At 39.1% G+C, this 25,054-nt stretch overlaps 1 protein-coding gene across 2 annotated transcripts in view; it reads left to right on the plus strand.

Moving 5' to 3' along the window:
- Nucleotides 1-25,054, plus strand: part of cdh4 (cadherin 4, type 1, R-cadherin (retinal)) — a 651,213-nt gene that overhangs the window by 3,125 nt on the left and 623,034 nt on the right. For both annotated transcript variants that reach the window (XM_061923832.2, XM_061923834.2), the window contains exon 2: nt 2,387-2,498. In XM_061923832.2, the coding sequence (XP_061779816.2) occupies nt 2,387-2,498 (112 nt within the window). The remainder of the gene's footprint in view (nt 1-2,386; nt 2,499-25,054) is intronic.

Below are 25,054 nucleotides of genomic sequence, written 5' to 3' on the forward strand. Positions count from 1 at the left end.
TAAAAGAAAGTCAATGAATCATAACAGGTAGAACTGCAAAAACTAATCGATTAAATCGATTAAAATCGATTATAAAAATAGTTGGCGAATAATTTAGTCATCGATTTGTTGGATCTATGCTATGTGCATGCGCCGAGGCTACTTTATTTGTATTTTTTTATTTTTATAAACCTTTATTTATAAACTGCAACATTTACAAACAGCTGATAAACAATAATCAAAATAAGTATGGTGCCAGTATGCTGTTTTTTCCCCAATAAAATACTGGAAAGGATAGAAATGTAGTTTGTCTCTTTTATCCGATTATTAATCGATTAATCGAAGTAATAATCGACAGATTGATCGATTATCAAATTAGTTGTTAGTTGCAGCCCTACATAACAGGTAGAACTGCTCAGTGGCCTTGAGTTCAAACCCCGGCCGAATCATACTAAAGACTATAAAAATGCGACCCATTGGCACTCAGCATCAACGGTTGAAATTGGTGGTTAAATCACCCAAATTATTCCCGAGCATGGCCATCGTTACTGCTCACTGCTCCCCTCACCTCCCAGGGTGTATAACAAGGGGTGGGTCAAATGCAGAGAGTAATTTCACCACACCTAGTGTGTGTGTGACTATCAGTGGTACTTTAAAGGCCTACTGAAATGCGATTTTTTTTATTTAAACAGGGATAGCAGGTCCTTTCTATGTGTCATACTTGATCATTTCGCGATATTGCCATATTTTTGCTGAAAGGATTTAGTAGAGAACATCGACGATAAAGTTCACAACTTTTGGTCGCTGATAAAAAAGCCTTGCCTGTACCGGAAGTAGCAGACGATATGCGCGTGACGTCACAAGTTGTGGAGCTCCTCACATCTGTACATTGTTTACAATCATGGCCACCAGCAGCGAGAGCGATTCGGACCGAGAAAGCGACGATTTCCCCATTAATTTGAGCGAAGATGAAAGATTCGTGGATGAGGAAAGTGAGAGTGAAGGACTAGAGGGCAGTGGGAGCGATTCAGATATGGAAGATGCTGTGAGAGGTGGGTGGGACCTGATATTCAGCTGGGAATGACTAAAACAGTAAATAAACACAAGACATATATATACTCTATTAGCCACAACACAACCAGGCTTATATTTAATATGCCACAAATTAATCCCGCATAACAAACACCTCCCCCCTCCCGTCCATTTAACCCGCCAATACAACTCAAACACCTGCACAACACACTCAATCCCACAGCCCAAAGTACCGTTCACCTCCCCAAAGTTCATACAGCACATATATTTCCCCAAAGTCCCCAAAGTTACGTACGTGACATGCACATAGCGGCACGCACGTACGGGCAAGCGATCAAATGTTTGGAAGCCGCAGCTGCATGCGTACTCACGGTACCGCGTCTGCTTATCCAACTCAAAGTCCTCCTGGTAAGAGTCTCTGTTGTCCCAGTTCTCCACAGGCCAATGGTAAAGCTTGACTGTCATCTTTCGGGAATGTAAACAATGAAACACCGGCTGTGTTATCCGGCACAACAGTCAGGGGGTGCATTCTACGGCGGGGGTGCGTTATCCGGCACAACACCTGTCGCAATACACCGCTTCCCACCTACAGCTTTCTTCTTTGCTGTCTCCATTGTTCATTGAACAAATTGCAAACGATTCACTAACACAGATGTCCAGAATACTGTGGAATTTTGCGATGAAAACAGACGACTTAATAGCTGGCCACCATGCTGTCCCAAAATGTCCTCTACAATCCGTGACGTCACGCTCACGCGTCATCATGAGACGTTTCCACCAGGATATTTCGCGCACAATTTAAAATTGCACTTTAGTATTGGCATGTGTTGCAATGTTAAGATTTCATCATTGATATATAAACTATCAGACTGCGTGGTCGGTAGTAGTGGGTTTCAGTAGGCCTTTAACTTTACCTTTAACTTTAACATTTGATACACATATTCATGTTGGATCTCCTTCGATACCTAATCATGTCTGGTAGCTGCATTAGCAATACAATGTTTAATATACAGTTTATGTCTATAATGCTCCCACAGTTGTCAGGGGAAATTCTCGGTATATTGTACAATGCACCTTTTCTCTCCTTATGGGCCTCTCCCGTAAGGTTGTCGTTTTCATGATGATTACAATCGTTATGACTGTGGCAATGATGATACTCACAATTATCGAGGTCACCTATTCAGCATACTTATGGTCATTTTGGAGCAAAATGTTACCCCGGATGCTGATTTCCTCCTTTATGATGGCCGTGTTGGAAGTGCACTGTAAATCACTCCCTGTAGCCTGTAGCCACAGTCTAAAAAAAGGCTCTGAAATCAGTCTATGAAATCAATTTGCTGATGCTTACCAAAGCCGCCCTGCTTTTAATTCACAGGGGAGTAAGACGGGCCTGGCCGTGAAACCTCCTTGCAGATCAGGCTTCTCCCAGAACTTCTACACGGTGCTAGTCCCCAGAGTTGTGCTGCACGGTCAGAATATCCTCAAAGGTAGGTGTGCTGCCTGTGCTGGATCTCATTTTTATCGACGACGGGTCCTGGCTTGATGTGCAGGGTGTGTTGTCCGTCAGCCCTGTGGAAGGTCAGAGTGCATTCTGGTCCTGATGTGCACGTTCGAGCCGAACAATGTGGCTCGGAACTATTGGCCGTCATTGCATATGTATTTGTTGACAGGTACACAATTTGAAGTGCTTGACTTCAGAAAAACAACCCCTTTCCTCTTTTTGTTCTCTCAACGTGGACTCATTTGAACGGCTGGTTGCTTTCTCGCGATGTTAACACCTGGAAGAACAAAACATTGTTTATTGGGAGGCTTGTTTTTTTTCCCCCTGCTGGTCTCATTCTTTTTTTTTGCAAAATGCAATTCTGTTTTTGTTCGCTCCATTTCTTTTGAGTGCAGCCAGTGTTCAGCATCTACTGTGAGCTTCATTCTTGCCATGAGAAATGATGCTGCATTCCATTCTGCGTGTCTCCTCTAAGTGCTGCTGAATCAGTCTCAACCGCGGCTTAGTGTCTTGTTTTGCATAGCGGACGGATAAACAGAGACTTTACAAAAATCATATGTCTGAATCTTCAAATTGACAGAGTGATGAAACTCGGGACGTCCCGATACAACTCTTTCACTTCCGATCCCAATATTGCAACCTTGACAGTCCGATACGATATCAGCACAAATAATACATACTTTTACTTATTTTGGAGCGTGGAATGTTAGAAAAGTCTCATTTCAGCTTTGTGTGTGGCTATAAGCAGGAAGTAGTTTTTTTTGCCTACAAAGTGTTAATACTGTAAGTAATATTCGTATTACACATCAGTTGTTTGATTGTAACTTGCATTTTAGTTGTACTGTAGTTTAGATTGGGAAATGAGGAGTTGAAATTGCCTTGCAAAATTACCAATGCTAATCTGTAGCATGTAAAGGGGGAATCCAATGTAAATTAGCATCGAGCTAGCAGATTTTTGTTTTAATGCATTTCTGTCATGACCTGTCACTTCAAGTCATGTCTTGTTAGACTTAGACTTAGACAAACTTTATTGATCCACAAGGGAATTTGTTCCACACAGTAGCTCAGTTACAAAGGATGGAAAGTGTAAGGATGGAAAGGATAATACAGGTATAAGGTACACCAAAAATGTACCATAGTAGCAATATAAAATATATGTAATATTTACATAATATATGTTCAGTATATAATATATACTGATATATTAAATGATTATATTATATTTTTATATAAAAAATAGCAGTGTTTTTCAACCTTTTCTGAGCAAAGGCACATTTTTTTTCATTGACAAAAATCCCGAGGCACACCACCAGCAAAAAACAAACAATGAAACTCAGCAGCCGATATTGACGGTAAAAAGTTGTTCTCGCATTTGTTGGATATGAATTCAAACCATAACCAACCATGCATCGCTATAGCTCTTGTCTCAAAGTAGGTGTACTGTCACGACCTGTCACATCACGCTGGACTTATTTTGAGTTTTTTGGTGTTTTCCTGTGTGTAGTGTTTTAGTTTTTGTCTTGCGCTCCTATTTTGGTGTTGGTTGTCATGTACGGATATACTTTGTGGACGCCGTCTGCTCCACACAGTCTTTGCTGTCGTCCAGGATTCTGTTTTTGTTTCATTTTCAGCCAGTTCAGTTTTAGTTTGGTTTTGCTTAGCCATCCCTAAGCTTCAATGCCTTTTGTTTATTTTTGGTTTAAGCATTAGATACCTTTTTAACCTCCACGCTGCCTCCCGCATATTGTGATCACGACAAACCATGTTCCCGACATCTACAAAGCAATTAGCTACCTGCTGCCACCTACTGATATGGACGAGTATTACACAGTTACTGTGCCGAGCTCTTCACAGCACAGACAATAATTACTGGTTTGCAAAAAAATATTTTTAATCCAATTAGGTGAAATTACATAAAATCCCACGGCACACCAAACGATATCTCACGGTACACTATTGTGCCGCTGCATAGTGGTTGAAAAACACTGATATATACAATATACAACAATTACCATGTATAATACTACAATATATGTAACAGCTGCAGGGAAAAAAGGGCAGCATAAAATAGAGAGTAGATCTAACAGAAAATATACATTATAAACAAAGAGAGGTAGCGGTCAGGTAATAGACAGATATGGTGAGTGATTACACAGCTGGATGGAGTGTGGAATGAAGGAGTCCTTGAATCGAACACTGTGGGAACGAAGCTGAAGGATCCTGTTGGAGTATGAGCTCTGCTGTCCCTCAATTGTCTGGTGGAGTGGGTGGGCAGGATTGTCCATGATGGCCAGCAGTTTGTCCAGTGTCCTCCTGTCCCTCACTGACACAAACGCCTCCAACTGCGTGCCAATAGTTTGGCCGGCTTTCCGGATCAGTTTGTCAATCCGGTTTAAGTCCCTTTTGCTGGTGCTGCTCCCCCAACAAACCACTGCAAAGTACAGGGCACTGGCCACAAGAGACTGAAAAAAAGATCTCCAACAGATATACTGCACACATTATATAAAAAGAGTCTGCTCATGCCCTTCTTGTATACAGCTTTGCTGTTGTTGTAGTTTAGGTAAAGTTGTCCTATGTTTAGTTCTTTTTTACGGATTAGCGCTCATAATTTGTGTCCCTGCTTCCTGTTTTGTGTGTGTTCTTGCAGCTACTTCACCCAGGTTTTCTGATTGCTGTTTTTCACCACCTACCAATGATTAGCAATTGTTGTTCTCACCTGCTGCTAATAACTAATCAGAGGGCTTCTTATACCTGTCTCACCCCGCCAGTTCTTGCGGGATCAATGCCAGCTACGTTTGGTGCAATCTATGCTACTGCCAGTTTATCATGGTAGCCTCATGCTACAACCTTGGTTCATGTTATTTTGCTATGCCAAGTTTGCTTTGCGCTTCTTGTGCGCTTACAGCAGCATGACCAATTGTTTGCATTTTGCCTCATCTAAGAAGTGAAAGGACCACAACTCAACAATGGCTTTAATGTTGGAACGTCACAGTGAAGTTGTTTTGTATCTCGTGTAAGTTATATTGACATACTTTATTTCTGTGTGTTTTGTTTTACAATGTTTGAAAGTAAAGAGTCTTAAAAGGCTATCAAATGGAGAAAAGCTGTTATCAGACATATAAGGGGACTTTAGTAGGAGAACAGACTGCTTGTTGGAGTTTTTATATAGGACATTTTAGATGTTGGCCCATATAATGCAATACCTGTTTTTCGTTTTTTGAGCTGTTAACGGACCGATGTCCGATATCGATACTGGATCGGGACATATCTCGATAAAACTAACCAAAAAAAAGACAAAACAGGAACAGAATGAGGAGCAGGGATTAAAATGTCAAGTCTATACAGTGGTACCTTTCTTCAAGAGTATATTTGGGTTCCTAAATACTGTATCTTAAATCAACGTTCCTCATTGAAATATTTAGAAATTATTTTGTTCCAAGACGCCCAAAAACACGACAGTTTTAACATGTAGCATGCTATTGAATACGAAAAATAAACTTATAGATAACACGTGTAAAAGGTATATGGCAAATATATTATAACAATAAAGAACATATCAAAAATATAATAGAATAGCAACAACTACAGTCATTTTATAAAGTAATGTAATAGTAATGTACGGTGGAACCTTGATCTACAAACTTAATTGGTTCTTCAACATGGTTTGCCAACCAAAACGTTGGTATAATGAAGCAGAGTTTCCCATAAAAATCAATGTAAACCTGAATAATTGGTTCAAGCCTCGACAAAAGTCCCTATTTTAGTAAAAAACTGTATATTTTTAATATATCTGTATACATATGTGTATATATGTATACATGTGTGTGTGTTCGTATATATATATATATATATATATATATATATATATATATATATATATATATTTATATATTTATATGTATATATATAAATATATATATATATATATATATATATATATATATACAGATATATTAAAAATATACAGTTTTTTACTAAAATAGGGACTTTTGTCGAGGCTTGAACCAATTATCCATGTTTACATTGATTTTTATGGGAAACTGTTTCTTTGTATATATATATATATATATATATATATATATATATATATACTGTATACGTTTGGTCAGGAAAAAACACGGAGGTTATTTTATCCCTACAAGCCTGTTTCGCTGCTCTTCAGGTTCTTGAGGGAAAACCTGCAAAACAGGCTTGTAGGGATGAAATAGCCGTGTTTTTTCTGACCCAACATACTGTATATTCCGCTCTCCCCCGGTATTGAGCACTCAATCAATCAATCAATGTTTATTTATATAGCCCTAAATCACAAGTGTCTCAAAGGGCTGCACAAGCCACAACGACATCCTCGGTACAGAGCCCACATAAGGGCAAGGGAAAACTCACAACCCAGTGGGACGTCGATGTGAATGACTTTGAGAAACCTTGGAGAGGACCGCAGATGTGGGTGACCCCCCCCCCCCCCACCCCTTCGAGGGAAGACCGGATGCAATGGACGTCGAGTGGGTCTAGTATAATATTGTGAAAGTCCAGTCCATAGTGGATCTAACATAATAGTGAGAGACCAGTCCATAGTGGGGCCAGCCGGAGCACTGTATAATGTATAAACCACAGTAACCTCAACTATATATATAAATATATATACATACTGTATATATGTATGTGTTTATACATATATACAAATTTATATGATTATGTATATTGGTTGGATTTTACGGGGTTAACTGTCACGTTCTCTACGCCAACGAGCAGTAGGGAGGCTCAGAACCCAAACCCGCGACCTAATTAACAGAAAGACAGCTCGTATCCCAAACAACTTGCGAGCTGGGGCCCACACAAGCCGAGGTAACACTGTATTGACTTTGAACGGACAATTTTGGTTTTAGTGATGTTGAGTTGCATCCCACGTTGTTGTATTCTAATAGCAGTGCGCAATCTCAACATTTCCATCACGTTATGCTCTTGTTGTCCAATATTTAGCTATTGTTGAGTAAAATTACATACACCAGGAAGAAATGGCATTTTCATTGCATTGCTGTTTGAACAGTTTGCGGCTCCCGGGAAAGCAACTGAATTATTCTTCAGTTGATTTTGTTACTTTGGAGGCAGAGGAGGTTTGCACCACTGGTCAGTAGGGAGCAAGTTTGCCTGAAGGTCCTCCAGTCTCAAAGTTTCTGCCTGTTCGGTGTACTTTTTGACCCAAACGATGCTAACCAAGTAGAACACATCCACTGCAGTGATAATGTGTCTTGATTTCACACATGCAGGTATTGCGTGTCACACATAACGTAAAGTTATAATGTTGCAGGGAAGCTCAAATACAGCAAGGTGATACATTAACGCCTACTTTTTAAATCTGGGAACCATAAAGTTCTCCCAATCGGCCACTCAAAAGCGTTGCGCAGCATCAGCTCTTGTGCAATGATTAATGTGCACTCGTGCAATTTTTTTTCCAAAGGCCCGTATTCTATATAGCGAGACACTAAACGAGAGGAATCCTTTTTTAATAGTAACACCACAACATTGTTTGTATAACCTGAAACTGTCAGGATCCTAGCAAACGAATGGGTCAGGGATGATATAACGGAGGGTCCGGGTTGCGACGCAAAGCTGGTGAGTGGGGCTGCCGGGCCACTGGGCGCCGTGGCTGTTGTCTCCCTGGAGAGTATGACAGTGAGCGATGGGGGAAGGACCAAAGAACTGTGGCCCAGCAGACTCAGTGTGAACCAAGCTTGTGTTTTCTCGTTGCATTGCGCCAGAAGCTGAGGTAAAATGGGAATTGTTCTGTTTTCACGTGTGGATGGTGTTTACAGTATGTGATAGCATCATGTTTTAGGGTAACACTAATTGACCCCATTCTCCATTAATCAGGTCTGGTCTGTGATTAAACACAACATTGTGTACTTGTTTATTTACAAACCCTGTTTCCATATGAGTTGTGAAATTGTGTTAGATGTAAATATAAACGGAATACAATGATTTGCAAATCCTTTTCAACCCATATTCAATTGAATGCACTACAAAGACAAGATATTTGATGTTCAAACTCATAAACTTTATTTTTTTTTTTTGCAAATAATAATTAACTTAGAATTTCATGTCTGCAACATGGGCCAAAGTAGTTGGGAAAGGGCATGTTCACCACTGTGTTACATGGCCTTTCCTTTTTACCACACTCAGTAAACGTTTGGGAACTGAGGAGACACATTTTTTAAGCTTCTCAGGTGGAATTCTTTCCCATTCTTGCTTGATGTACAGCTTAAGTTGTTCAACAGTCCGGGGGTCTCCGTTGTGGTATTTTAGGCTTCATAATGCGCCAGTCTAGTACCCGCACTCTTTTACTATGAAGCCACGTTGATGTAACACGTGGCTAGGCATTTTCTTGCTGAAATAAGCAGGGGCGTCCATGGTAACGTTGCTTGGATGGCAACATATGTTGCTCCAAAACCTGTATGTACCTTTCAGCATTAATGACGCCTTCACAGATGTGTAAGTTACCCATGTCTTGGGCACTAATACACCCCCATACCATCACACATGCTGCCTTTTCATCTTTGCGCCTATAACAATCCGGATGGTTCTTTTCCTCTTTGGTCCGGAGGACACGACGTCCACAGTTTCCAAAAACAATTTGAAATGTGGACTCGTCAGACCACAGAACACTTTTCCACTTTGTATCAGTCCATCTGAGATGAGCTCAGGCTCAGCGAAGCCGACAGCGTTTCTGGGTGTTGTTGATAAACGGTTTTCGCCTTGCATAGGAGAGTTTTAACTTGCACTTACAGATGTAGCGACCAACTCTAGTTACATGTGGTGATATCCTTTACACACTGATGTCGCTTGTTGATGCAATACAGCCTGAGGGATCGAAGGTCACAGGCTTAGCTGCTTACGTGCAGTGATTTCTCCAGATTCTCTAAACTCTTTGATGATATTATGGACCGTAGATGGTGAAATCCCTAAATTCATTGCAATAGCTGGTTGAGAAAGGGTTTTCTTAAACTGTTCAACAATTTGCTCACGCATTTGTTGACAAAGTGGTGACCCTCGCCCCATCTTTGTTTGTGAATGACTGAGCATTTTATGGAATCTACTTTTATACCCAATCATGGCACCCACCTGTTCCCAATTGGCCTGTTCACCTGTGGGATGTTCCAAATAAGTGTTTGATGAGCATTCCTCCACTTTATCAGTATTTATTGCCACCTTCCCCAACTTCTTTGTCACGTGTTGCTGGCATCAAATTCTAAAGTTAATGATTATTTGCAAAAAAAAAAAAGTTGATCAGTTTGAACATCAAATATGTTGTCTTGGTAGCATATTCAACTGAATATGAGTTGAAAATGATTTGCAAATCATTGTATTCCGTTTATATTTACATCTAACACAATTTCCCAACTCATATGGAAACGGGGTTTGTACTTTCGTTTTCATTTCAGTTCTTATACAGGGTTCGTACGGGTGCTTAAAAATCTTGAACATGCTTGGATTTTAATGTTGTGTTTTCAAGGTTTGAAAAAATGCTTGAATTTTGGGTGAAGTGCTTGTAAATGCTTGGAAATATTCGTCATATTTCTCGGCAGTCTGACTCAATAGGCTAATTATAAAATGGAAAAAAAATAAAACAAGTTTCCTTAAAAATTAAAGCTACACGCTTGATCTGTTGGCTTTGCACGAGCCCTTACGTTAGGTTGTTGTCATGCCAGATCTGTGTCGCCCCCAAGAGGACAGTGGTGCTTCGGTCCATCATGCAGGGGAGGTTGTCGTTTTAATGAACATGATGTACGCATGAATTATGATACAAACAAACAAGTAAACAACAATAATGAATGTTATTTCTTGTAAGGAATGATGTATGCATGAATGATGATGATACAAACAAACAAGTAAACAACGTTTGCAAACACCAATGACATTGAATAGTCTACAGAAACACTGCTTCATTTTCTATGCCCCATTCAGTTAAGGATAACTGCTGGTTCAATGTTAGGCTTAGGTTTTAGCAGATTTTCTGTATTTTTCCGACAGAAAGCATTTGGTGACCTCAAACAACAAGGCTATTGATTGATTCACACTGGTTTTCGCCTTTTGGGTACTGGAAAAACTGGAAAATTGATCTTGAAAGTCTTTAAAAAGGGCTTGAATTTGCCATGGAAAAGGTGTACGAAGCCTGTTATACTAATACATTGTTTCAGGACTGCAGCTCTGGATTATTTCAGTACTCGAGTAATCCATCAAATAATTTGTTTGATTATTCCAGTAATCACATAAAATAAATTTTATAGCATCCATGTGTGTTTTAAAGAAAAATAGGTGAAACACTGTAAACAACAACATTTCTGCTTGCATTAACCCAGGGGTCAGCAACCCAAAACGTTGAAAGAGCCATATTGGACCAAAAATACAAAAAACTAATCTGAAAAAATGAAAAGCCGTATATAAGTCTTATAATGAAGGCAACACATGATGTAAGTGTCTATATTAGCTATTATAGCCTACTATCAAAATGACTATGTGTTGCAGGCTTAAGCAAATCTTTGTTGACAGAAATGTTGCTAATATTTGCTGTGGTCTACAACAACATGGCACACAACCAACAATCTGAAATGCAGCTAATATTACATACAGATAATGTGTCATGAGACATGCAAAACTAAATGATATACAAAGAGGACACAAGTAAAGAATATTAAATGAGCTCAATATACCTACAAATGAGGCATAATGATGCAATATGTACTTACAGCTAGCCGAAATAGCATGTTAGCATTGATTATCTTGCAGTCACGCACTGACCAAATATGCCTGATTAGCACTCCAACAAGTCAATAACATCAACAAATGCACAGTATAAAACATTTGGTGGACAAAATGAGACAAAGAAGGAGTAGATGATTTTACATGTAAACAAACTGTTGTGTCAGAGTCCACACTATGGTGAGTTCAAGAACCGCCAAAATTAGTAGGACAAAACGATGTTCACCAAATACTCTCATCAGTGAAGCATACACACAAACATATTAAACAGTGGGCTTTCTAACAAGTGGGAAGGTTTGTGTCATGTTTGTCCTCAAACGAAAAACATACAAAAAAATATATATATTTTTATATATTTCCCCCTCATCTTTTTCCATTTTCAATCCTTTTTTAAAAATGCTCCAGGGAGCCACTAAGGCGGGACTAAAGAGCTGCATGCGCCTTGACCCCGCGTTAACCTATATTATTTGTTTTCTAGTAAATGCACACCATCAACATTGAAATTGCAATTTTAACATGTGTGTATTAATAAACATTTTTTTATTTTTTTTTTGCTGTTTGCTACCACACAGCTCTTTCGTGTGTGCTCATGACGTCATAGTCTTTTTAAAATTATTTGATGTTATATTGAATTTTTTTAAATTCTGTTTTTTAGTTGTTTTTTTGTCACAAATTAGTGCTGACAAATTTAATATAAAGTAGCAAGAATGTGAGTTTGAATAATCATACAACCTGTCATTCTCACTTAATTATGATTATAACTATGTCAGGTAGAAATGATCTGATTAATGTATGATTATCATTAATGGATAATAATCATAATTATACATGACTATCATAGTAATAATTACTATATATTAGCCTGTGTTGATTAAACAGTGGAGTGTTCCATGCCTAGAAGGAATTAACCATTTTGCATTTTTGCAAGGAGGTGTAGATAGTGTTACACATTCTTAATTTGAGTCAAACAACCTTTTTACTTAACTTTTACAACACAATTTATTTTTATTGTAACTTTTATGATGTCATATTTTTTTTTTAATAACTGACAGATTTAAATGAAAGAAAAAAAATATTCAACTCTCCACAAAAGCCCAGGGGTCTCATGTATTAAGCTTGCATATGCATAAAAACCTGCCGTACGCCATTTTTCATGGCGAAGATGAGATGTATCAAGAGTGAAATCAAGGTGGAAATGTGCTTTGCCTCACGCTAACTTCAAGCTTTATGTATGCACATTTCTACATGCTGTGGATACTTTAACGACACACAAAGGTGGTCGTTCGGGCCTTGCCAACATTTGCATGGCACGACAACTCAACATAAACTTCTCCTGGGTTATAATAATCAATTGAGTAATCAAACAAGAGTAAAATACAACGTCTTTCGTATCTTTTGTGATAAGCTGGCATGTTTGAATTTAATAAGATTGCAAACCAACTAATAATATATTAATAATCATAATATTCACATGAAACTAATCTGGCTGTGAGCAGGCTACTGTATGAAAACATTTTGTTGTACGTTACACATTTTATACTTATCTTGAGGGTAAATATTATTTATTTTTTTTGTCCTGTCCAGCTACTCAGGCAAATCATATAGTTGATGTAGATGCCCATATGGGCTGTACAAATGTACTTTACAAAAGAGAAGTGTGGATACTTCTCTTGTTGCCTTATTTGTATTTGACTTTATTAAATTGATTTATATTATTTTTTGGTGCAGCCGGGCCAGAGCAGGAGGGGATAGAAAGAGAAAAACAGGAAGACAGAGGGGGAAATTGTGGGGACAAGAGGGGGATTAGACAGAGAGACACCAACAGCAAACACAACAATAACAACAACAACAGAACAACATCAGCAAATAGGATATATACAGATATGATGGTAAACGTGATAGCAAAGAAGCAGTTAGTGAAATAAATATTATAATACAGAAATGACAATGAGCATTATTACACTACAAATGGAGCAATACAGATACCAATAGAAATAGCACTATTGGTAATGAATAATAACAATAATTTACCTTTATTATCAACAATACAGTTGTTTCAAATGCAAGAATAGATATATGTGATGATAACTTGAAATACAGAAGAAAACAGATAAATGGAGGTGAAGAGAAAGAAGCCAACCATATAAACCTTGTAGATTGTTATAGTAACTATAGGTTAATCTTTGTCAGTGTGCCATGTGTTACCCATGTGAATGTATATGTACCGTATGTGTATATGTATGTTTGTACAGTGAATGTGTATGTACATGTATGTGTATATGTATGTTTGTACAGTGAATGTATATGTACATGTATGTGTTTATGTATGTTTGTACAGTGAACGTGTGTGTGGATGTACGAACTCTGAGTGTGTAGGTATGTCACCCACATGTTCTAAAGTTTTACGTATCATTGCAGTGGCTACCTTTTCAAATGGTGTGCAGCATTCATTTATCTCTGGTCCCGTCCTCAGTTTTTGGCATGCACATCCATCTTCATTTTCACCTTCTTCCTGATGTCCGACCAAACTGTGTGTAGTTTTCGGAGCCCACAGCATTCCCACAATCTCAACCCTCTTTCGATCGCTCGGAACATGAGAAAGAAACACTTCCTACTGAATTGTGATTAGGCAGACCGTGCAGATCTCAGGCACATGGCTAACTTCAATATAATTTGCGTATTTATAAGGGGGCGTGGTCTGGTCGTGCCCAGCCAGGCCAATTCTGTGGTCAATTCTGAACGTAACAAAGAAACGTGCTTGGCTTACTGCGTGCGCACACTTTATCACATCTGAATTTTTTTCTTGCATACGCTGTTTTGTGGATTTCAACGTGCGCCAAATTAACTAGGAGACCCACACAACTCTTAATACATGAGGCCTCTGGTCTTGAACATGTGGCTCCACTTGTGGTTGAGGCCCCAAACAACCGCATAGAGCAGGAGTGTCAAACTCATTTTAAATGGGGGGGGGGGCACATGGAGAAAAATCTCCTCCCAAGTGGGCCGGACTGGTAAAATCACGGCACGATAACTTAAAAATAAAGACAACTTCAGATTGTTTTCTTTGTTTACAAATAGAACAAGCACATTCTGAAATTCTGAAAACCTACTCAGTGGCCTAGTGGTTAGAGTGTCCGCCCTGAGATCGGTAGGTTGTGAGTTCAAACCCCGGCCGAGTCATACCAAAGACTATAAAAATGGGACCCATTGCCTCCCTGCTTGGCACTCAGTATCAAGGGTTGGAATTGGGGGTTAAATCACCAAAATGATTCCCGGGCGCGGCCACTGCTGCTGCCCACTGCTCCCCTCACCTCCCAGGGGGTGATCAAGGGTGATGGGTCAAATGCAGAGAATAATTTCGCCACACCTAGTGTGTGTGTGACAATCATTGGTACTTTAACTTTTAACTTTTAACTTTAAATTGTCCAAATCATAATGTGTTGTTTTTTTGTTGTTGTTTTTTTTACACTTACATGTCCTGGTTAATAGTATATATACTTTATTTGTCATTGTTTATATTTTCTGAATAAATTATGTGATAATGTTCATCAGTCAACTCATTGGTGTTAATTTTCAATCTATCAAGATAAACAAATAATATCAAAATCAAATGACAGTATGTTATTTATGTAGTTTGATCATTTTCCTCAATGGATGGTTTATTTTGTACATATGCAGCATCATCTACAAAGATACAAAGAATTGCTATTGCGACATCAAGTGGACACATTTAGAACAGCAGTTTCTTTCATTCAAAAATGTCAGGTTAATTTCTATACTTAGCAAACTCATCTCGTGGGCCGGATAAAAACCTGTTGGCGGGCCTGATCTGGCCCTCGGGCCGTACGTTTGACACCCCTGGCATAGAGTGTTTATGCGACGGGCTGTCCCTGAGTGTTATAATACTTTAATCGGTGTTATGTATTTTGTTGCCTCTTGAGGATCTTAACCTGTGTTTGGCATTCATCCTCTCTGCCAACTTAGAAAGTGGAGGAGCCTCCATTTGCTTCACAAGATTGGGTGTTCCATGGTTGTGGTTTATAAAACCGACTTTGAAATGTAAAAAGTACCTGCGCTTACACCGAGTTGTTCGGAATAAATCATGCTGTGCAGTGATGGAGACGTTTGTCTGAGAGCTTAGGCAGGACCGGGAGCGGGAGGCTGTGGCCAACTGGCAAGCATGGAGTTGGGTTGCAGTCGCGGTTCGTGCAGATTCCCGCTGAGGGGAGATAAGCCATGAAAAGAAATATTCCAGTGATTGTGCATCGCTGTGTAAACCATCACCTCGCTCCAAGAGCCAGGACAGACACCTTATCGCTCTCTCTTTCCCTTGCCCTCTCTCTCTTTCTCACACACACACACACACACACACACACACACACACACACACACACACACACACACACACACACACACACACGCTATAGAACTTATGTCAAGAACGACAGCAGTGAGGTGTTGCACGTTAGAGAACACTGTGATTTACAGACCTTCGTCTCGCACATTTTATACATGATGCCAAGATTTTGTCATTAAATGACTACCTTTGATGTTTCCAAGTTTTCATTTCAGTATTATGTTCCAAACACAACAAATCAGGATTCCAATAAAAACAGCATCTCTACTATAATATCGTCATCTTAAAAAAAAAAGAAAAAAAAAAAAAAGTAATATTGAAATAAAATTAAAAAAAGTATGTCAGAAAAGGTGCTGGGAGAAGTAAAAGCTTATCAGTTATTTCCCCATTATTTAGATAATCTGATTTCTAATCAACAATAAAATACATACTCACCCGATACGTAACACTGTTCAGTATATATTATATATTATTTTTATATTATTGGTTAATATTTTTTTTTTGTTTTACTTTTGTAGCTGTATGTAGAAGTGGCACTGCTGGAGTGGCAGCCGGTTGCATCAGCTCTGCTCTTTTAATGTCTTTAATGTTGTTATGTTTCGGAGGGAGTGTAGACGGCACAGACCACAAGGGGGCGTAGTTGCTCTATGATTTATTATATATAAACAATATGATATATATAATAATGAAACAATACTATTAATAAACTAGAGAATAGTGTGTGACAAAATCCAATAGAGTGTATGGTGTGTGACTATGTGTAGGAATTAATTGTTGAGTGTCACCGTGAGTGTTGAACGAGAGGTGGAAGATCAGGAAGGACAAGGCAGAGCTCGGAGGTCCGTGAGCCGGCAGGAAATTGGGGAGTATAGCGGGCGCGAAGAAGGTCCTTGTCCAAGCGGGGGTCGAGGATCGAGGAGGCACAGCTCGTCGACGCGGGAACGGAGGCAGACTGCTGGGGAGGACAAGGAAGACACAGGACTAAATCAAACACAACGGGAGAGAAAACACAGAGCAAGAGTGAGCATAGAGCAGGATTAGTCGCCTTACGGTACACGAACGGATGGTTACGTTCTGGCCCGGAACGCAGGTTCTGGCCCAGGAAGATCATTGCCGACAGGTGCGCAGATTGCAGATTGACTGCAGCTGCTGGCTGCAGTCGGAGTGATGCGCGCAGATGCACTCTTGGAGGCGCAATCAACAGAGCACACAGATGAGTGCGCATTGGCATGCGCCCTTTGTGTTCTTTGATGTTTCCCTCTTACACACACACATGTTTATGTGTGCTATGGCTATAAGGTTTTTTGTCCTTGGCCTCAGTCTGGACCACCTCTCCAGGGGCGCAGGCTTAGACTGAATTTTTTTTTTCTCCCCCCGCCCCCAGCGTTTACCTGTTTCTCACCTTTTTTGTAAAATGCGCCGGAAGTTGTCAGACCCGTCAGCGATCCTGTTCTGTCTACCTGCAATGCTTGTCTGCTCTTGCTGAAAGTCTTAATTTCCCTTCGGGGATTAATAAAGTACTTCTGATTCTGATATAATAACAGGATCAAAATAATATTTTTAATTACATATACATGTACATAATCCACATAACCCACTAATCCTTTCATTAAATGTAGTTTTGTATAAATACATTACACCCTAAAATTCCTCCTCTTTGTTATACTTATCAGAAATATATTTTAAATATTGAATGAGGTTATTGCTTTTTTTGATTTATTCTTTATCTAAACGGGAATATATGAACATCCTATCAGTCGGCATCCCAGTGACAGCAGACATTAGAGCTGCACAATTTTGACTTTAAACCTTATCGCAGTTTTTCTCTGCAAAATTGTGCTTTGATTTGTGATTTTCATATTTTGTACATAAAAATGCATACAACTGTAAAAATAACGAGTAAAGGAAGCCATATATAATCATTTATTTTAAACATATTTGGCTTTATGCAGACAGACTCAGAGCTTTTGTCTACATTAGACTCTTAAACTGAATCTACAAACTGATGTAATGTTATTATAATATATAATTATAATGCTAGACTGCTAGAATGAGGCACTTTTTGGAGGATACCACATTGAGATTCAATATTAAAACAATTATACGAAGCAACTCGGTAAAGAATCTCTGGATTATTTTCTACCCACTCTCTTGTTTGAGCTGCATATTGAGAGTTGTTACTAAAACATCATTCTTTCATCTTCGTGATATTACTAAAATCCGTCCCATTTTGTCCAACAGCGACTCTGAGATCATGATATATGTGTTTGTTACATCTCGTCTCAAGTACAGTAACATATTATTTTCTGGTCTCCCCATGTCCAGCATTAAAATATTACAGTAGGTTCCAAAAGCCGCTGGCCCACCTGCACTGGCTCCCGATGCGACTTTAAGGTTTTATTACTTACATACAAAATATTTAACAGTTTAGCACCATCTTATCGTGCTGATTTTATTGTACCCTACATTCCGTCCAGAAACCTAGGTTCCAGTAAGGCTGGCTTATTAGTGATTCCCAGAGCCCAGAAAAAGTCTGCAGGCTGTAGAGCGTGCAATGCCCTTCCGCTAACAGTTAGAGATGCTACCTCAGTAGAAGCATTTAAGTCCCATCTTAAAACTCATCTAATATACACTTTAGCATAAAACTGCCTGCAATTCCTAATTGGCAACTTACCGTATTTTCCGGACTACAAGCCGCTACTTTCCCCCCCAGGCTTTGAACCCTGCGGTTTACACAAAGGTGCGGCTAATCAATGGATTTTTCTTCGCTAACGGCTAAATGATGGAATCGACGCACAATACCTTCTTTCATTGTAAATTATCCACTCAGCGGATAAAATAACGAAACGGTAAGATGCAAAGACTCAAGTCAACATGACTATCATCTTTGTAGTTAAAGTTCCATGCTGCACTCGCAATTGGTTGATGGCACAATACGCACCCTGAACTCCATTGTTGTTTTTTCTATTTTTTCATTATGAAATCTACCATGTTCACATTGGTTACATTTGTAGTTATGTTACCTTGATTTAGGCTATTAGGGTGCTATTAAGGTATTGTTTTGTTTATATTATAATTGTAACATTTGAATGATGATAAATGAATGTGTTGTGGGAGTTGCGGATGTCACCAATGCGGCGGTTTAACGAAACACCCGGTTGCTTTTCCAAACACACTTTTAATGGTGAACTACCAGCGTGAGAATGCTAAACAGGAAGTGCTTAAAGTTTAATGGCTTTGTAAATACACTGAGACAAAGTCTAAGTTCATTGTGTTCTTCATTTTTGAAACAGCACCAATTATTTTCCTCAGAATTTTTCACTAACTTGAAGTGTTTTGCTAAGACAATTATTTGTAATATGTTCATTTTCAGAATGGGCTTATTTTTCTTTTGGCCAAAGTAAGACAAAGAAATCAATCTGAAGTTAGTTTTTATTTTTAAGTTATTATGCCATGATTTTACCAGTCCGGCCCGCGTGGTAATAGATTTTACTTCATGTGGCACCTGAGCTAAAATGACTTTGACACCCCTGGTTTAAGCAAATAAACAATGATCCATTTAAAAAACTGTTGAAACTCAAAGTGTATCCAAAGTACAAGGAAGAAGAAACCTGACAAACATTTTGAACATTATTAAAAAAGGAGATCATGTTTTTCTTCTCAAAAGGGATGAATAAAGACATTAATGACTTTTCTATTTTGTTTGATCAGCCGTTTTACTGCCGTGTTACAGGCATCGTTTGGAAGCAATTAAAGCAGGGGTGTCAAACTCATTTTAGATAGGGGGCCACATGGAGAAAAATCTACTCCTAAGTGGGCCGGACTGGTAAAATCATGGCATGGTAACTTAAAAATAAAGACAACTTCAGATTGTTTTCTTTGTTTAAAAATAGAACAAGCACATTCTGAAAATGTACAAATCATAATGGTGTTGTTGTTTTCTTTACACTTATATATTGCGGTTAATTGCGGTATTCTATCATTATTTGTCGTTTGTCATTATACTTTCTGAATAAACTATGTGATAATGTTCATCAGTCAACTAAATGGTGTTAATTTCCAATGTATCAAGATAAAACAATAATATAAAAATTAAATTACAAGATGTTATTTATGTAGTTTGCTCATTTCCCTTGACTGGTGCACTAAAATCATGTGGTTAATTTTTTATTTTTTTACATATGTCGCATCATCTACAAAGATACAAAGAATAGCTATTGCGACATCTAGTGGACACATTTAGAACAGCAGTTTCTTTCATTAAAAAAATTTCAGGTTCATTTTCATACTTGGCAAACTCATCCCGCGTGCCGGATAAAACCTGTGTAAATAAAGTGTCTAAATAAACATTTACAAAATCGTTCTATGTAATTATCCCATTTCACAACGTACCGGTCAGTGACGTGCGGTGAGGTTCATGACTGGTGAGGTACTGACTTCATCACAGTCAGATTTACAAACATATGAACCCTAAAGAGTATCTTATTCACCATTTGATTGGCAGCAGTTAACGGGTTATGTTTAAAAGCTCATACCAGCATTCTTCCCTGCTTGGCACTTAGCATCAAGGGTTGGAATTGGGGGTTAAATCACCAAAAATGATTCCCGGGCGCGGCACCGCTGCTGCCCACTGCTCCCCTCACCTCCCAGGGGGTGATCAAGGGGATGGGTCAAATGCAGAGGACACATTTCACCACACCTAGTGTGTGTGACAATCATTGGTACTTAAACTTAACTTTAACTTTACACATACAAACTGCAGCACACAAAAAAGCACATTTAATTAAAAAAAACGTTATTATGGTCTTACCTTTACTTATAAATGAAGTCCATGCACCGCTCCTTTTTAACAAAAGTATCGATAATTTGTCTATAAAAGTCTTCCTTATCTTTCTTCAGTTTTAAAAGTCTCTCTGTCTCGATGGAGATCTTCTTTTAAGTATCGATTGAAAGTCCAGTTTAGAAAACTGTTTTATTTTAGATATGTAATCCTCCATGTTAAAAGTCTAGGCGAGAGGAACAAATAAACGATCGCTAACTGTTGCTGCTTGTTGTCACTTATTCTGCAGCCGAGTAGTCGCAAGAATGATCCCTGGGATCACTAGCGCCCTCTACCACCAGGAGGTGGGATTACTCCGCGCAGGTGTTTTATGATTGCTCAGCACAAGAAATACGTTACACACATACAGTTGTTGACAAAATACACTGTACATTATATACCTCAGCTAACTAAACTATGGAAATGTATAATATAATTCATATAGCAATACGGTCTCACTACACAGCAGGCCAACAGTTAGCCGAGTCATTGCGCAATCCATGGCGAGGCTCAACTGGCTGGTGACTCACCGCAAATCTCTTCTCAGTATTTGAACCGCAAATGTGAAAATTCAGCGATTTTGAATAAAAATAATCTAAAACTAGTGAAGTTAAATGGAAAATAACTTTATAGTATAATCACTGGATACATAAAACAATTTAATTAATTGTTTTTCTTTTTACATTTTTTTCTTTCCATGATGGCACGTGAGGGCCCGCCTCACCTGCCTCCCCTGACTGCGCGTCACTGGTACCGTTATATATCTGCGGAACCACTGCACTGCCAGGGACCCATGCAAAGTACAGTTATCTTGAATTTATTTCAAGGAAAGTACAGTAAGATTAGGCAAGAGGGCTTTTGTCCCTTTTATTTGCTCTCATATCTAAAGAGATGAAATGCCTTTCCTCACTGGCCTCATCCCAATGCCTTTGATTTATGGCCTTTTTGCAGTGCCATTATTAACTGCAGGGCACAAAAAACAAAAAAAAGCATTGTGCAGTATTGTAGAAGATAAATTTAAGTAGGATCATGCCCCTTAACTGCTAAACACTTCAGCACGGTCCTCCTATTGTTTTATTCAGCTTCTAAAAGTTACTCAAACAAAAAGTCTTGCATTGTGACCCCAATTAACTACACAAGAAAATCTGGCAAGGAGACATATCTACTTTGCAACAGCCCAGCGTTACGTTCCAAACCCAATGAATGGGCTTCTATAAGTTTGTCCAGACCCTAGAACTGTGTGTGTGTGTGTAAAAAGAGGTTTGGGAAGGATTATGTGTCCATGCTTTTGATAAGTGGGATGCCATTTTTTCTTTGACTCATGAAGGTCTCTCTTGTCCTCCAGAGACTTTTTCATCTCTGTAGCCAGGACCCGCAGTCTGTAGTGAGCTGATAGAATACAGGTGGAGACGATGAGCCACATCATTTCTCTTTATCTCACTGGCCTTCGTTCCAACCGTGGTGCGTTCCTTTATTCCTCAAAGGTCCTGTGACATGACACGCTCGCAGAGCCAATTCCATCCAGCAAGCCACCCAAGATATGGTACGTGCCACAGCACAATGCTTTGCATGGTAGTTTGTGGGTGTTTGCTCTTTGGAGGTAGGAAATAAGAAAGTGGTGTAGTTGATAGATTGTGAATTGGACCACAACTTTTATTGGCTTGAGGTACTACTTTAGAACTATATCCGTCCTTACGAAACGGATCTTTGAACGTTTGGTTCTTTTGTGCTGTTCTGGTATGGTCACTTATCAATCAATCAATCAATCAATCAACGTTTATTTACATAGCCCTTAATCACAAGTGTCTCAAAGGGCTGCACAAGCCACAACAACATCCTTGGCTCAGATCCCACAAGGCAAGAAAAAAGTCAACCCAATGAGATACAATGAGAAACCTTGGAGGAGACCGCAGATGTGGAAACCCCCCCTGGGCGACCGGTGCAATGGATGTCGAGTGGATCTAGTCAATAGTGTGAGAGTCCAGTTCATAGTGGGGCCTTAAGTGGAGACAAGTCAGTACAGCAGAGACGTTCCCAGCTGATGCACAGATGAGTGGTCCACCCCGGGTCCTGATTTTGAACAGCTAGCGCTTCATCTGTGGTCACCTAATAACCTCTCCACGCAGGAGAAGGGGGGCAGAGCAGAAAAGAGACGGCAGATCAACTGGTCTAAAAAGGGGGGTCTATTTAAAAGCTAGCATGTACAAATGAGTTTTAAGATGGGACTTAAATGCTTCTACTGAGGTAGCATCTCTAACTGTTACCGGGAGGGCGTTCCAGAGTACTGGAGCCCGAATAGAAAACGCTCTATATTTTTGGGGGCTCTGAAAATCACTGATTAGCCGGAGTTCTTAGAACGCAGGGAAGCGAGGAAACAGCAGACCACTCGATGATGTAAGCATAGGCACACACGATAGTGATCACGTCGCCGCAATACATAATTTGTCTGCGTTAGCGCTCTTAATAACAATATCACTAATACTTGTTAAATATTCAGGTCACGAAATGTAAATGGAGTTTCTAATACTATATACCGTATTTTTCGGACTATAAGTCGCAGTTTTTTTCATAGTTTGGCCGGGCTCCAGTGCAACTTATATGTTTTTTTCCTTTTTTACTATGCATTTTCGGCAGGTGTGACTTATACTCCGGTGCGACTTATACTCCGAAAAATACGGTAGTTGGAACACCAGTGTTGAAATTAATTCTAATGCATATTTGTGTGTGCTTTCTTCTACTTAAAACCAAGTAGATTGGAATTTTTTGATACATTATGTTATTGTGTTTTTTCATAGTTAATTTTTTTTTTTTTAATCATAATTCTACGCCGATAAAATGTTGAACTAATCCCCGGTTTATTTGTTTATTAGTACAGATGCTTTAAAGCTGGCAGGTTAAAAACAATGTAAAAAAAAAAGAGGTGATATTAATCGAGATTGAATGCTTTTCTTTTCCCTCGGATCTGATAATCAGCTTGAAATAATCACAAATAAGAAAGCAATAATAATAAAAACTATTAAAAAATGCATTTTTTCACATATTTATTCACACCAATTACATATAGTATCGATAAGTACCGATGAATACCGGTGTCGATAAGGAATATCGCTATTGGTATCTGTATCAATAAAATTCGAACGATATACATCCCTAGATAGGTTCCAGCTTTCCAAAACGTTTTAGCATAGTAGATCATTATTCTCTTCATTTTCTTTTTGGTTTTTCATTCTTGTTTTTTGGACTACATACAAAGGTGCCATTGTCGTTTCTTACATAAAAAGCAGATGCGGACTGGAATCACTGTTTTATGTTCTATTTTATGGACCATTGCAACCTCATCACAAATGTTTGCCACAATGCACTTCAGCCCGTCTATTCACATACATAATAAACATATGTCTAAAAAGGAGGGAAAACATGGTCTTAAAGGTCCAAGACCTTTGGGGTCTCATGGCTGGCTATGACCATGCTCGGATTGGCACCTGCTGACTTATTTTTTTAATTGCAAATTTTGATCTGATACCTTAACTCTAAAGACTTTAACTCATGAACTCCGCACCAAGCTGATGCAACTGGTAAAAAAAAGGCCAAAATAGCCTAAGGCGACTTCAAAGGGTTAACCTCACCATGTGATTGCCCTTTTACCGGTATCACTGCATTTTCTAACAAAATAGATGTAGGCTAATAGAGCTCTGGATCCTGGCCTTCAGATGGAGGTAAATGCAGCCTCTAGCCTGCATCTGCAAAAAGGCTGTTTGGGAACTCATAAAGCAATTATATGAAAAAGGCAGAAACTAGGTAGCTCTGTTGATGCCAAAACCGGAGTCATTGGCAAGGGAATGAGGAATGTGTTGAACAGGAAATTAGAGGCATGATGGTTCATTAAATTGGATTAAAATGTACGTTTCTTTCAAATTTCTTGGAAACAAATTATTGATCTTGTTTTACACTGTGTCATCAGAGCGTGGCATGGATGAATATTGATGTGATTCATATTTGCATGTATTATCATAAACCATTTCTTATTGATCAACATAGCTCCCGATCAATTTGTATTGATGCTCTACATCTCATCAGTGGCCTTGATGAAGACTTTGTTTTTTGTTGTTGTAGCATAAAAACAAATACACTATATTGCCAAAAGTATTTGGTCAGCTGCCTTGACTCACATATGAACTTGAAGTGCCAACCCATTCCTAACGCACAGGGTTCAATATGATGTCGGTCCACCTTTTGCAGATATTACAGCTTCAACTTTTCTGTAAAGGCTGTCCACAAGGTTGCAAAGTGTGTTTATAGGAATTTTCGACCATTCTTCCAAAAGCGCATTGGTGAGGTCACACACTGATGTTGGCCGAGAAGGCCTGGCTCTTAGTCTCCGTTCTAATTCATCCCAAAGGTGTTCTATCGGGTTCAGGTCAGGACTCTGTGCAGGCCAGTCAAGTTCATCCACACCAGACTCTGTCATCCATGTCTTTATGGACCTTGCTTTGTGTAGTGGTGCACAGTAATGTTGGAAGAGAAACTGTTCCCACAAGGGTTCGGAGCATGGAATTGTCCAACATGTTTTGGTATCCTGGAGCATTCAAAGTTCCTTTCACTGGAACTAAGG

Source organism: Nerophis lumbriciformis, linkage group LG28 (genome assembly GCF_033978685.3).
Source record: "Nerophis lumbriciformis linkage group LG28, RoL_Nlum_v2.1, whole genome shotgun sequence".
In the NCBI taxonomy this organism is placed as follows: domain Eukaryota; kingdom Metazoa; phylum Chordata; class Actinopteri; order Syngnathiformes; family Syngnathidae; genus Nerophis; species Nerophis lumbriciformis.